The sequence below is a fragment of the Populus trichocarpa genome, chromosome 11, assembly GCF_000002775.5.
Source record: "Populus trichocarpa isolate Nisqually-1 chromosome 11, P.trichocarpa_v4.1, whole genome shotgun sequence".
NCBI lineage: Eukaryota > Viridiplantae > Streptophyta > Magnoliopsida > Malpighiales > Salicaceae > Populus > Populus trichocarpa.
In genome coordinates, this window is record NC_037295.2 from 11,413,369 (window position 1) to 11,426,755 (window position 13,387).

Below are 13,387 nucleotides of genomic sequence, written 5' to 3' on the forward strand. Positions count from 1 at the left end.
AAAAAAGTTATGTTTTTTCAATGTGAGATTTGAAACCCATTAGTATATATACTATATGTTTCCAAGAAAAAAGTTATGTTTTTTCAATGTGGGATAAAAAACTTTTTTAGTTTAAATACTTTAACTTAAAAGCTTAACATAATATCTTTTTAATGTAGGATAAAAAACTTTTTAAAATATTCTTTTAAACTTCATAATATGTATAATCTATATTTACATGGATTTTTTCATATGAAATATTAAAACTTTAATTTTTTTTAATTTTTCCGGGTTAATCCGGGTTGACCCGGGTTGACCCATGAAACCCGGGACCCAGCCCCTTGGCCGGGTCAAACCCCGGGCCGGGTTTAATAGCTATGGTTGACACGGCCCGTTACGCATGCCTATCTGTTTTTCCGCAAATGTGCCACTACAATTTTGGATCTTAAAGGCTTCTTCTCCAGGTACGCGGATCAGGTGTTGAACCATGGGGAGCCATCTAGATCATGACTTTTTTGAAACGCAGAAATAATCTCAAGTTATGATCGGAAAGACGTTAGATTCCGCAGGTAGCATGTTCGGATTCCAAAATTATCTGAATATTTTGGTTGAATCTCCTCCCACAGCTAGCAAGCACATGCAAACATTTGCTACCATGATACCCTCATTACCTCCTAGCTCCCTAGCTTCTTCACTGTGAACAGTGAAGGAGCTGCCCTTTTTGTTTTTTTTTTTTAAAATCTATTTTTTATTTTTTTCCGATTGAATTTTTTTTTAATTTTATCTTTTAATATTATGTGAACTTCATAATTTATTTTGATTTATTTTCTATAAAATTATGCAATCTCAAACAAACATCTTGTCGGTGCTCAATTTTGTGAGTGTTTATTTTTGTTATCATATTATTAATTAAAAAATAGTTTTTTTATTAAAAAAAATTGTTAAAACCTGTGGAGTCCATTATTCGGATCGCATGTTTAGCGGGTTAAGTAGTAAAACCCGAGTCAATCCAATATATCATTGTCTTAATATTAAAAAAAAAAACATCATTTTGAAATATTTTTAAAGTCAAACCATGCCTTTTTACTAATTGTCCGGGTTATGTTTATGAGTCGCCACGTCAAAACAATTTTTACACAAGTTAATTTTATATTCAGGCTAAGCAAGAAGTTAGGTTGAGAGGTTTTAATGTTGACCTATTAATTTGAACCTTTTTATATTTTTATTTTATTTTTTTAATTTCATCTTCCAATTTTTTTCTTATAATTGAATATTTTTTGGTATTTTTTTTCAAGTTTCATCAACATATAATTGATTTTAAATTGATTTTCATAATTGATTTTAGTTTGTTTTCTATAAAATTATCATAATATAAAATAAATATTCACTCAATTTTATAAAAATCTATTTGTATTATTATAACATTTCATAAAAAATAGTTAAATAAATAAAATTAATAAATCCAATAAAATACATTATCTGAGTTAAATTTAGCAAGTTAAGTCTATTGTAATTTCAATATTAAAAAAAAAAAAAACCATCTTGAATTAAAAAAATAATAATAAAACAATTCTCCAACAAGTTAAGTTCAAACTGGGTAATAAAAAAAAAATCTTATAATTAACTCATTAAATTAGATTTAATAATTCTAGCAAATAATTTTTATAACTTGAATGTATTTCCTTGTGTTCAAATAAAAAATTTAATCCAAGCACGAGGGTAACTCGGGCCAATGAGCTATTCTCTTTATAGCACGTGATAAAGCAGTCCTCTCAGGCCACGATCACAAAATAAGATGAAAGGGGTGACCACCTTCCATTGATGTCCTTAGTCTAAACAAATAGCCATCCTCAATCTAGCTCAAAACTGTATCTAAAGCATAAAGAATATTTAGAGCAAAGGCCCGCTCATTGCAGCATTTTTATGGATTACAAGAAATGAAATCAAGAATGGAGAACGAGAGGAGGAGCAGAAGAAGAAGATGATGATGATGATGAAGAAGAAGAAGAAGAAGAAGAAGAAACAAAGTAGAAACTGAATATCACATCTCAGTCTTCTTGAAAGAAACAAAATTTTAGAATCTCCTGCATGACATATCTCCGAGCATCAGTGCCTTCCTACTCGCTATTTGCTACAGATCCTTCTCAACTGCTCGAGTAACGCCAACTTCAGCTGGCCGAATGACTCTTTCATGTAGCATATATCCTACCTGTAATATAGAACAGAAGTAACAGTTCAGTATGTAGTAAGCTTTTTCAATTGACACTTTAAATCAAATTATAGTCAAGAGCAATTAGCAGGGATGTTATAACTGATACATCAGGCTCGGTCATGGAGGGAAAGCAAGATACTCTACCAAAAAAAACAGGGGGAAAGCTAGAAACAGTAATTTTGATAGTAACTAGCAGCACTCTGATCACAAGTCTACATGGTCAGTAACACTGCTGGCAACCAGTTAGTTGAAGAAAAAGAAAAGGCAAGTTATATAATTATCACAACACAACAAGAGTTTGAATCAGTGCGCACGAGAAACCCACCACGTTCCCTTCCATCCTATAACCCCAAACTGAACCAGCAAGGAAAAGGAAAACACAATCATATGCCCTAGTTGCCAAAATCACACCAAAAACCAATAGTCAATCCAGCCTTCACTAATGTAGAATCAAGTCCCATGAAACACACCCAATCAACAAATCTCACTTGGATACACACACACACACACACACACACACACATCCTTGAATTGAATCTATCACCCTTGTTAGATTAGAATCAACCCAAGATTTAAACTCATATCCCCATACCATAGGATGAGCATGCTCAAAACCCAATTGGTTTATAGATATTCAACTAGGTCTTGGAAAAAACACAGTGCTTCATTTCAAATTGGGCATGGAGGCAAATCTCTAAATTGCATGATCTTTAAGGATAAAAGCTTTATGACAGATTAGCCAGATGCAAGAAAGAAACTGAAAATACAAAGAAAAGGATCTGTTTCACAATGCTATTTATGCTTCATGTTTGTCTCTACATAGTTCACACATGGTTTCAACATTTCCTAGTTTTGATAAAATGAGTGACAAGGGATGGAAAAAGAGAGAGATATGAGAGTATTTTTGTCAATTAAAAAGAATAAAGTCGATACAACAAGAGGGTAACCAGTTGCTTATGTTCTTTTCTAACTCTGCTTACAACATGGTTTTATCTTAAGGGCAACTGTTGCTAGCAGCTGTCAATGTGAGTACTGCTAGCATTCTCCAAGAAACAATTCTAATTGCCACAATGGAACAATAACAAAAAGAAACAATGGAAATCATAATCACATCAATAACTAAATAGTGTTTTCCCAGTTGATGAAAAAAATGAAACCATGTCAACAGTAATTTCAGGATAACGGTTTGTAATGGTGAGCGATATGGTTATTCAATAAAGAGCAAAGAGCTTGATTTTATTAAATTATAACCTTGAGAACAGCAGCTACTATCCCCGGAGGCTTAAGAGGATCTGGTACTTCGAACATTGCATTATGCCTGTGCGGATCAAATGGCTCATTTATTGGATCAAATTTTTCTACTCCATACTTCTTAAATACCTGAGATCCAAAAAATCATAAGGTTGTTTGAGCAATGATTTTTTATTCCTACTTGGTAGCTTAAATACCAGATGCAAAATGTACAAATAAAGAGAAGGGTGTGAGGCTGAGTTGATAGCTGGCAATTAACAAGAAATGTTACCTCTCCAAGCTGTTTCTCAGTCATTTCAACTCCTTCCAAAAGTGTTTTAAGGAGTGGTACTACATCAGCAGCATCATTTGACACATTGATTTTTGAGAAATTTCCTTTGACAACTGATGAAGCTCTTCCCAAATTGTCTGCCACATCAAGTAGGCTCTTTGCAAAATTCTGAGGTACATGTTTTGAGAGCGCATTCAGTTAAAATTCCAGAAACAAAGAATAACCAAGTAATTAACAAATCCACATTTCCTAAAGGAAAGAAAGAAAGAAAAACATGCTGTCATCTGGCGAAGCTGACCTGGATAGCAAACTTTTTAGAGTTCTCTGCTTCACGTTTTGTTCTTTCCTTGACATTTTCCATTTCTGCATATGTGCGGAGAACTTTATCTTGCATCGTCTCCATCTCCTTGTGCTTTTCCTTCAAGAGCTCCTCCTTCTCCATCACAAGCTTCACCAGATCATCCATTGACAGATCGCTCACAGCCTCAGCATCTGAATCAGAAAATGCAGTTCGTTTAATACCTCTCCTCCTTCTTTTAACAGATTGGAAAATGGTTTGATGGGATTCTGAGTTAAAACCTGACTCTTTGGTCTCTCGTGAAACTGAAACTTTTGTCGGATCAGAAAGTTTTGCACTTCCATTTGTTTCTTCTGACTTCACATCAGTGGGAGCACCATCGTTTTCTACAGCGCTCCCATGCTCCTTTTCGCCAGGCTCAGGAGATGCAGATGAAGTGAACCCAAAATTTTGAAAAAGGGAGGAATTTAGGGCTGAATGATGAAACAGACAAACCTTACTTGTAATACACTGAAAGAAAAATTCAAAAGGGGAAACCGAACTTGTCAAGAAGAGATCAAATATTAAAAACCCATTCAAGTATTTGAAATGAATAGAAGTCAAATCCAAGGATTTGTACTTTGGCAGAAATATTGGTGGGCACTTAAATAGATAAGAGGAGCTAACATACTTGTGCATGCTACTTGGAAATCATAAAACAACAATAACAAAAGGGAACCATATTTTTTACATAGAAAAGGAAACACAAACTTGACTTCCCCTCCATAAGCTGAACCCAAAAACCTTCAAATGGCACCAATACAATAAACACATCTAGCTTATTTTGCATGCCATGGACATGTGATCAAATGTTTTAATTCAAAGGAATACAGGTTAATTCAACAGCATAAATGGAAAGCCATTATTATTACTCTTAATTTGAAACCCCAAAATGATGATAGAAAAGCAATCCATTCATTCAAGTCACTGCTTTTGAATTGCTCTCTCTCTCTCAGTAACCTATTAGAATTTGCATATTTCAAGCAAAGGACACATAAATGCAATCTAACATAGAAAATTAGTCATATAATGATTTCAAAACTAAATGATGCCCCAAACACTAGCACTTAAATGATCATAAAATTTTCAAGATTCTAAAACCCCTGCTATGGAACCAGACACAAAAATAACAATTCAAGAAAGAGGAAAAAATCCTCAAAACCCCAGCAAAACCTTCAACGAAATCAGACACGAAAAGAACGGATACAAAAAAAAAAAAAAACTCGAGTCAAACCCTAGTAAAACCCTGCGAGAGAATTTAAAACCAAGAATCTAAGAGCTTTTGGGTGATAAACGAACGCAGCACCTTGTTAGGATATTCATGAAACTGACTAGAGGGAATCAGCAACAGGTGATGATTCTGGGACGGAGAGCATAGATGCAGAGAGCGTTGGCCCACGCTCCTCGAAAGGCGTGACAACATCCTGGTCATTAACATGGTTGGTTGATTACAAGGACGGGTATGAGAAAATATTACAAGGAGGCAAATAAAAATAAAAATGAGAGTATAAAAGGAGGATTAAGAAGCGGAGAAGAGAAATAGCAAGAGAAATGCGTGGAGGGGAAGAAAAGTTGTTCTTAATGCGCTGGAGACTGAAGGGGTTCTAGGGTAGCGGCAGGTTTTCTCTTGGGCAACTGTAGCGGTTATTTTTTCCTTTCGCTCAAGTTGTAAGATAAAATGTAATTATATAATTTGTTTTTTTAAATGTTTTTTATTTTAAAAATATATATTTAAATAATTTTTTCTAATAACTTATTAAAATATATTAAAAAAATAATTTAAAATTAAAAACAATTCAAAAAATTTTAAAACATGAATTGCAATGGGAAAAGATTAGACTAGAGAATAATATAAATCTGAAACCTAATCTAACAGTTTAATCTATTGAGTTGAGATGGTTCTTTGACATGATATCAGAATTTTGATGACCAAGTGGTTTCGAGTTCGAATCTCATCATTTCTATTTATTTGATATAAAAAAATTAAATATAAAGTAATATAAATATTTATTTAAATATGAAACACCATCCATTAAAATAAAAGATTCCGGGATTTTTGAATGTGGCTGGATCCATTAATGAAGGTAAGGGTTTTATAGAATACAAGTAGAGGAAAGATTGCACATTGCGTTTCCATCAATAGGAACGTTGTTTTCTTCCAAATGATCATCGTCCCTCCATGAAAACCAAGCCAAGGATATTTCATTGGATTCTTACCCTTCCCCAACTCTCACCAAACTGTCTTTTGAGAAAAGGTAGAGAAGAGGCTACAGAGGGCTGCTTATGTGCCCAGAGAAATGGTTGCTTAATTGCTTGTGTGCTCAATTGTTCAAGATTTGTTAGATGTGAGATTTCTTAGTTGCAGCTTTTTAATTCGGTTTGTTCTTTTGAAAAAGGCTATTTAAGCCATCTCTTCATACCGACGCAATTTAGTTTCTTGCTGGATTCCGGTATCGGAAGAGCCTTACAAAAACAATAGCAGTAGAGAAAAAACCAGCCAATCAAAGCGCTTTAATGGTCATCACGATCACCGGAGCATGATAATGAAGAGTAATCAAGTCTGATGACGATTGGTATTTTGAACCACTAGAGAATGGGATCTTGAATGATGCACCAACGAGAGTCATAGAAGACCGGAGAAAATACTTTACAAAAACATTGACAACGGAAAACAAGACGCGATTCATGGCGAGAGGATGAGTGATGTCACTGTCATTGAGAAAATCCTTCGCTCAATGACTCCTAAATTTGACTACGCAGTGTTCTCCATTGAAGAATCTAGAGATCTTGAGTCTTGACTATACAGCTAATTAGATACGTCATAGGTCAATTTTTTTAAAAATTAAAAAAAATCAAAGATAATGATAAAGTTTCTAAAACGACAAGAAAAATATAACACGGGCAAATTAATTTGAATAAGTTTAATAATTTTAGTTAATTTAATAATATGATTGAAAAAATAATGATAATAATAATAAAAAAAAACCCTTAAAAAAGCAAATGATTAATAAAAACAAATGAAAACTTGCTAAAATTATAAAAATATACCCTTTAAATATTCATAAAAGATCTCAAAGATCTTATTAAAAAAAAAATGAATGAAAATGTGATAACCTCGTATATAGAAAAACGAAAGAAATTTAAAGCTTAATTACTAGCAAAGCAAATGTTGAAAGACAAACTAAAAAAACTAATTTTAAAAAAGGATAAAAAAAACCTAACTTGAGTCATCATACCAAATTCAAAACTTAGTCATGAGACCAAAATAACCATACACAGAAGAAATTGAATAAAATAATGAAGATCAACTCTTAAGCAAACTAACTAATAAAAGAAAAAATTAAAAAAAAAACATCGAAATAAATAACTCAAGTCAACTTGAGTTAACTCGATTAGTCTGTGACCTATGATATAAGATCGATCGGGATAACTCCATAAAAAAATAGAGAAAATCACGAAGTTCAAGACCCAATAATCTAATCTTAAACGATAAAATTAAAAAAAAATCTATTTTGTTTTAAAATACTCCTAAAAAAGATGGAAGTTAAATTTGGATAATTTTTAAAACCTACAACATGGGTCATGAGATCAAGATTACCTTACCAAAGACAATAACAAAAAAAATCACAAAATAAAATTCCTAACCATCCACAATTAAAAATAAAAAAAAATAGAAATCAAAACAATGAGGACCAAATCTGGAATAAAAACTAAATCAAAGAAAGTCAAAGGGGACTAAATTGGAAAGTAAAATAAATTAAGAAAATGATAAAACAAAAATAAATAGCAATCAAAAGAATAAGTAAAAAACATGGATATAAAAATTAAATAAAATAAAATGCTAATGGATTGAAATTGAAAAAAAAAATTCAAGAAAATGATAAAAACAAAAAAAAAATCAAAAGAATGAGGACCAAATTGGATACAAAAATTAAATGAAATAAATTGTTGAGGGATGAAATTAAAAAAATCAACTTTAAAAAGCATTAAAAACAAAACAAATAACAGTAAAAAAAATAAGGATCAAAATTGATACAAATATAAAGTAACAAAACATATTTGATTTTTAAAAGGCTTGCCATGAAATCCGAGACTATGAGAGAGACAATAGGGAGGAAAAGAAAAAAAATCTAGCAGAGTCAATCGTTGCTTCGTCATGTACATGCACTTGATCACCATGAAGAGGATGGTGCAACACTTCCAATGCCTTTATGGATGGCAAAGTTTGACCATTGCGAAGTGTCACATGTGCCACTAAAAAAACGCAAGCGCCTCCCCTTTATCAATACATACACAGCACGCGATAGCCACTTTAAATTTTTTAATTATATTTAGATTTATTAAAAGACTGAATTATTTCTCATTCAAATTGAATATATCTAAAAAATCAAATTAACAATACAAATAAAATGCACATAAGCTGATTTTTTATTTTAAGGGCAAGATTATCATTTCAATGTTTTTAAATAAAGAAAAGACAAATAAATCCATGGATGCCGGTTTAATTTTCTTTTCTTTTTTTACTTTTAAGTGTAATTAAGTAATTTAAATTGTGCTAAAAATATGAAAAGATTAATTTGTCCAAATCAACTTAGAAATAATCAATGGGTCATATGAAAAAGATCATTTTACCTTATCAACAAGGTTATTAGTTTTCTTTTAGAAAAGCAAAAACATTAAAACATTGTTCTACTACATGGTATTTTTTGTCTTGTGCTACAGTGTTTTCTTGATACCTTTTAGGTTTTTGTTAATTACCGATCTATAAGTAGAGGATGACAAGTCATGTTGAGGAGGAGCAAGCTTCAATGGTCACCACTCCTAGAGGAGCATCATTAAGAAAAGGCAAATGACGTGGTGGATTTTAAGGACAAGGAAGAGGTAGAGGATAACAATAAAAAGCATCAACTGACATGACAAGTATAGATTAACACTTCCAAGACAACTAAGGTCTCAACATGCCTTAAAAAAGGAAAGTCATGAAAGGGGACCTCTTTAAATTATCTCCTATGTAAATTAATAGTGGTCTAGGGTTGATCGAATGTTGTTAAACTCTTAAAAATAGGTAATTATCCATGTTTAGACCTACTTCAAGACTCCATAAACATTACCCTTCACCATAAAGAGGTGATCTTCTTTTCTTTCTTTTAATCCCTATATATGTTGGTTAGTACAAAAGGTTATAAAACAACTATTTTACCTTCAACCAAAGTTATTACCATCTTTAACTATGCCTAGGTTGGCTTCTTGGACCTAAAACAAATGAGGTATTTACACACCCAATAGAGAAGAAAAGCCACATGTTTTCTCTAAGTGAGGAAGTTGGTTTCCTTTTTCTCCCACTTTAACAAAATGGTCTTCTTTTAAGGACAAATCATATAAAGGGATGGTTTACATCCCGTATATAAATAAGAAGAATTTTTTACACTTTTACTGGAAAAGGCAACAAATAGTTCTTTATTTGGGCTTAATGAGAATCTTAGACAACTAGATTGCCTTGAAAATCCTCTAGCATTTCTATTCTTTGCCAAAATATTTCTATATTTTGTCTAGCCACTTGATGTAATTTGCACTGGCAATGTAAGGCCATGTTAAAATGAATTTTCTTCCAACCCTGAGGGATGTAACTCAACTAGTAAGGCATTGAGTTTGCTCCCCATAAGTCACTAGTTCGAGTTCCACAAACCTCGGGGCCACTAGAGACTTATATGGTCGTTAACTTCAAGGCCCGTGGGATTAGTCGAGGTACGCGCAAGCTGACTCAGACACCCACGTTAATCTAAAAAAATAGATTTCTTCCACAAGCTAAGGTTCTCATGATCTACATAGAATGAAACTCTCTCTCTCTCTCTCTCTCTCTCTCTCTCTGCATCTAAAAGGAACAAACTATCTCTTTTTCATGGTATTTCTTCTTGGCATGGACTAACACATTCTTTAGTCATATTTGCTGGTGTATTGTTAATAATTAACTTGTTTATATATGGGCCAAAACTAGCATAGTTTTGAAAACAAATAACAAAGAAAGATCTTTGAGGAGTACAACTTGAGGATGTCTTTTTTGGTGTTTGAAAAGAGAAGAGTTCAGGGTTCTTGGTTCTTTCTCTTTTTAAAAAAAATCTTAGGTTTTTGAATAAAATAATTGGAGATGTGATGAAAAAGGTGAAGGAGTGGGTATTAATTGAAGAATTGATCCATTAATTACAATATAAAGTTGTTGTTCTTATAATCCTAAGCATCATGTCTAAAAGCCTAAAAATATTTTATTTTAATTTTTTTTAATTGCATGATAAGTTAGGCAGTGAAACATGAATAACTTTTTTAATGAACAATGTTTAGTTTTTCACATGATCCATGGTTGATTTATCAATTAATTTGAGTGCAAAATGCAAGTCAATATTCTTTTATTTATTTTAAATAAAAAAATATAAGGGAATTTCTTATACCAAAAATAAACCATCCATGTGTTGAGTCGTTAAAATTAGTAGTTATTCTCTATTATTATACAAGAAATAAATGGAAGAAAGAATAATTTATTATCAATAAGGAGGTTAGAATTCACATTGGCGGTCGATCGATCAAGTTGTATGCAAAATAAAAGAAATTTTGACATGAATACTAGTATATATTAAAAATTATCACAAATACATATGAATGCAAACAAAATGTGTGTGGATATAAGAAGAACAAATTCTACTAGGTTTAAGATTGTATAGTTTTTGGTGTGGGACAATAAATAATAAGAATTAAAGCAACAAAAGAAAGAAGCTTTTAGAGAAGAAGTTGAGAAAAGAAAGCGAAGAAAGAGAAGAAAAGGGATTGGAGATATGCAAAGTTTGCAATATTTTCATTAATCATCAAAATTGTCTCACAAAATGACAGAAGAACATATAAATAGTAAACCCTAAAACATCTCGCTATTGGGCTCGGCTCATCAAATCAAACTGTTTAACATAAATAATTTCAAATAAATAAAATAACAATGAGACAAGCCCAAATGTGCTAAATAAAATAACAATGAGATAGGCCCAAATGGGTTTAGTCTCCCAACCAAAGCGTGACAGGCTGGGTCATCCTACGTCGTCTCCGTTCATATACTCGTGTAGTTTGTGGTGTGGGTCTGGTGTCCCCACCAACTCTCCTGGGGTTAGAGAAACTCGACCTCGTCGAGTGCAGCACTGGCCGACTCTGATAGTACTCCCAAAGATCTGGATCAAGCTGCTGTAAAGTATCTCTAGTAATCCAAGTGCAATCCGAGTCAGGTCAACCCACCCAGCGAACTAGAAACCGTTGAACCTCGCCATTCCTGTTAAAAACAACTTGTTCATCAAGAATAACATCAATATTATCCTTTTGTGCTGATGTCAAGGTGAAAGGGATAGGGGTTTCAATAGGATCATCGGGGGGGAGTTAAGTGGTATCTCAAATGGATCATTTGGAATAGGAAGTGGCTTATGGTATGCAACTAGATCCTCAATGTTAAATGTAGAGTTAATGCCAAAATCATGTGGTAAATCAAGAACATAAGCATTTGGACTAACCCGTTGTAGCATTTTGAAAGGCCGGCACTACGTGCATGTAATTTTCGATTAGCTCTCGAAGGAAACCGCTCGGGTCTAATCCGTACCATAACATAGTCTCCCACATTAAACTCATTATATTTTCTATGTAAATCAGCTTGAAGTTTATGTTGCGCATTACTTGCTTGAATCTGTTTAGTAATCTCAATATGCAAATCCTGAATTCTGCGTGCAAAAGACTCGGCTGACTCATACACTCTAGCATGAAGGGACATGGGAAGAAGGTCTAAAGGTTTCCTAGGTTTGTAACCATGTACAACTTCGAAGGAACTCATGCATATTGACCTATTGATAGAGCTATTATAGGCAAACTGGACCGTAGGAAGAATCAGATCCCAATTCCTATTATGATCACTCACTAGACACCTTAAAAGGTTGCCCAAACTCCTATTAACCACCTCAGTTTGACCATCAGTTTGGGGGTGATAAGCAGTAGAAACTTCAATTTGGTTCTCACCATATGCCAAAGGGTTTTCCAGAAATAACTTGTAAATCTAACATCCCTATCCGAAACTATGATTTGGGGAAGACCATACAACTTGACAATCTCATTAAAATAGAGTTTTGCAACTCTAGAAGCATCTGTGGTCTTAGTATAAGGAATAAAATGGGTCATCTTAGAGAAGCGGTCGATAACTATAAAAATAGAATCATGTTTCTTTGCAGTACGTGGAAGCCCAAGCACAAAATCCATGCTTACATTTTGCTAAGGGCAAGTAGGAACAGGCAATGAGGTGCAAAGACTAGTATTTTGTTTTCTATGCTTAGCTAGTTGGCAAGTTCAACATTGACCTACCAATTTGGCGACATCTCTTTTCAAACTAGACCAGAAAAACTGACATTCCACCTCTTCGATGGTTTTATTCCTTTCAAAATATCCTGAGAGACCTCCAGCATGAATCTCCTATATAAACAATTCACGCACGGATGTTTCCGGGATACAAAGCTTATTATCCTGAAATAAGTATCCATCTTGGAGGTGATAACCATTTATAACACAGTGATTCTCATCCTTTAATGTCAAGTATATTTCTCCAAATTCTGAGTAAGATTCATACTCCTCTTTGAGTCTCTCAAATCCTGTGACTTCAACACTCATTACAGATAACAGCGTTACCCGACGACTCAAAGCATCTGCAGCTTTATTCTCTATTCAAGATTTATGTTTCAAAACAAATGAGTATACTTGCAAATATTCAACCTAATGACCATGCATGTGATTGAGCTTCTTTTGGGAGTTAAGATAGCGAAGGGCCTCATGGTCGGAGTAAAGAACAAACTCTTGTGGTAACAAGTAATGGCGCCAATAGCGCAAGGCCTGAACCACCGCATAAAACTCCTTATCATAAGTTGAGTAATTTTGTTTTGCCTGATTAAGTTTCTCACTAAAGTAGGCTACAGGGTGACGTTCCTGACTAAGTACTCCACCTATACCGACTCCCGAAGCATCACATTCTACTTCAAACACTTTAGTAAAATCAGGTAGCCGCATTACTAGGGCCTTCGTCATCTTCTTCTTAACCTCCTCAAATGCTCTATTAGCTCCTTTACTCCACTTAAACTCACCTTGTTTCAAACAATCTGTAATAGGCGACATGATGGTGCTAAATCCCTTAATAAAACGACGATAGAAAGTCGCAAGCCCATGAAAACTACGAACCTCATGAATAGTCTTAGGTTCAGGCCAATCTACTATCACTTGGACTTTCTAGGGGTCAGCAGAGACTCTTTTCCATGACATTATAAACCTTAAAAAGACC

At 33.5% G+C, this 13,387-nt stretch overlaps 1 protein-coding gene across 1 annotated transcript; it reads right to left on the reverse strand.

The window, feature by feature from the left end:
• Positions 1-1,699: 1,699 nt before the first annotated feature.
• Positions 1,700-5,702, reverse strand: LOC7471863 (grpE protein homolog 2, mitochondrial). Its single transcript, XM_024611609.2, has 6 exons — positions 5,357-5,702; positions 4,293-4,521; positions 4,012-4,205; positions 3,714-3,881; positions 3,443-3,571; positions 1,700-2,188 (listed from the first exon to the last, which is right to left on the reverse strand). Exons 1-6 carry the CDS (start codon positions 5,486-5,488, stop codon positions 2,111-2,113), a joined length of 930 nt encoding a protein of 309 aa, XP_024467377.1. The 5' UTR covers positions 5,489-5,702; the 3' UTR covers positions 1,700-2,110.
• Positions 5,703-13,387: the final 7,685 nt, after the last annotated feature.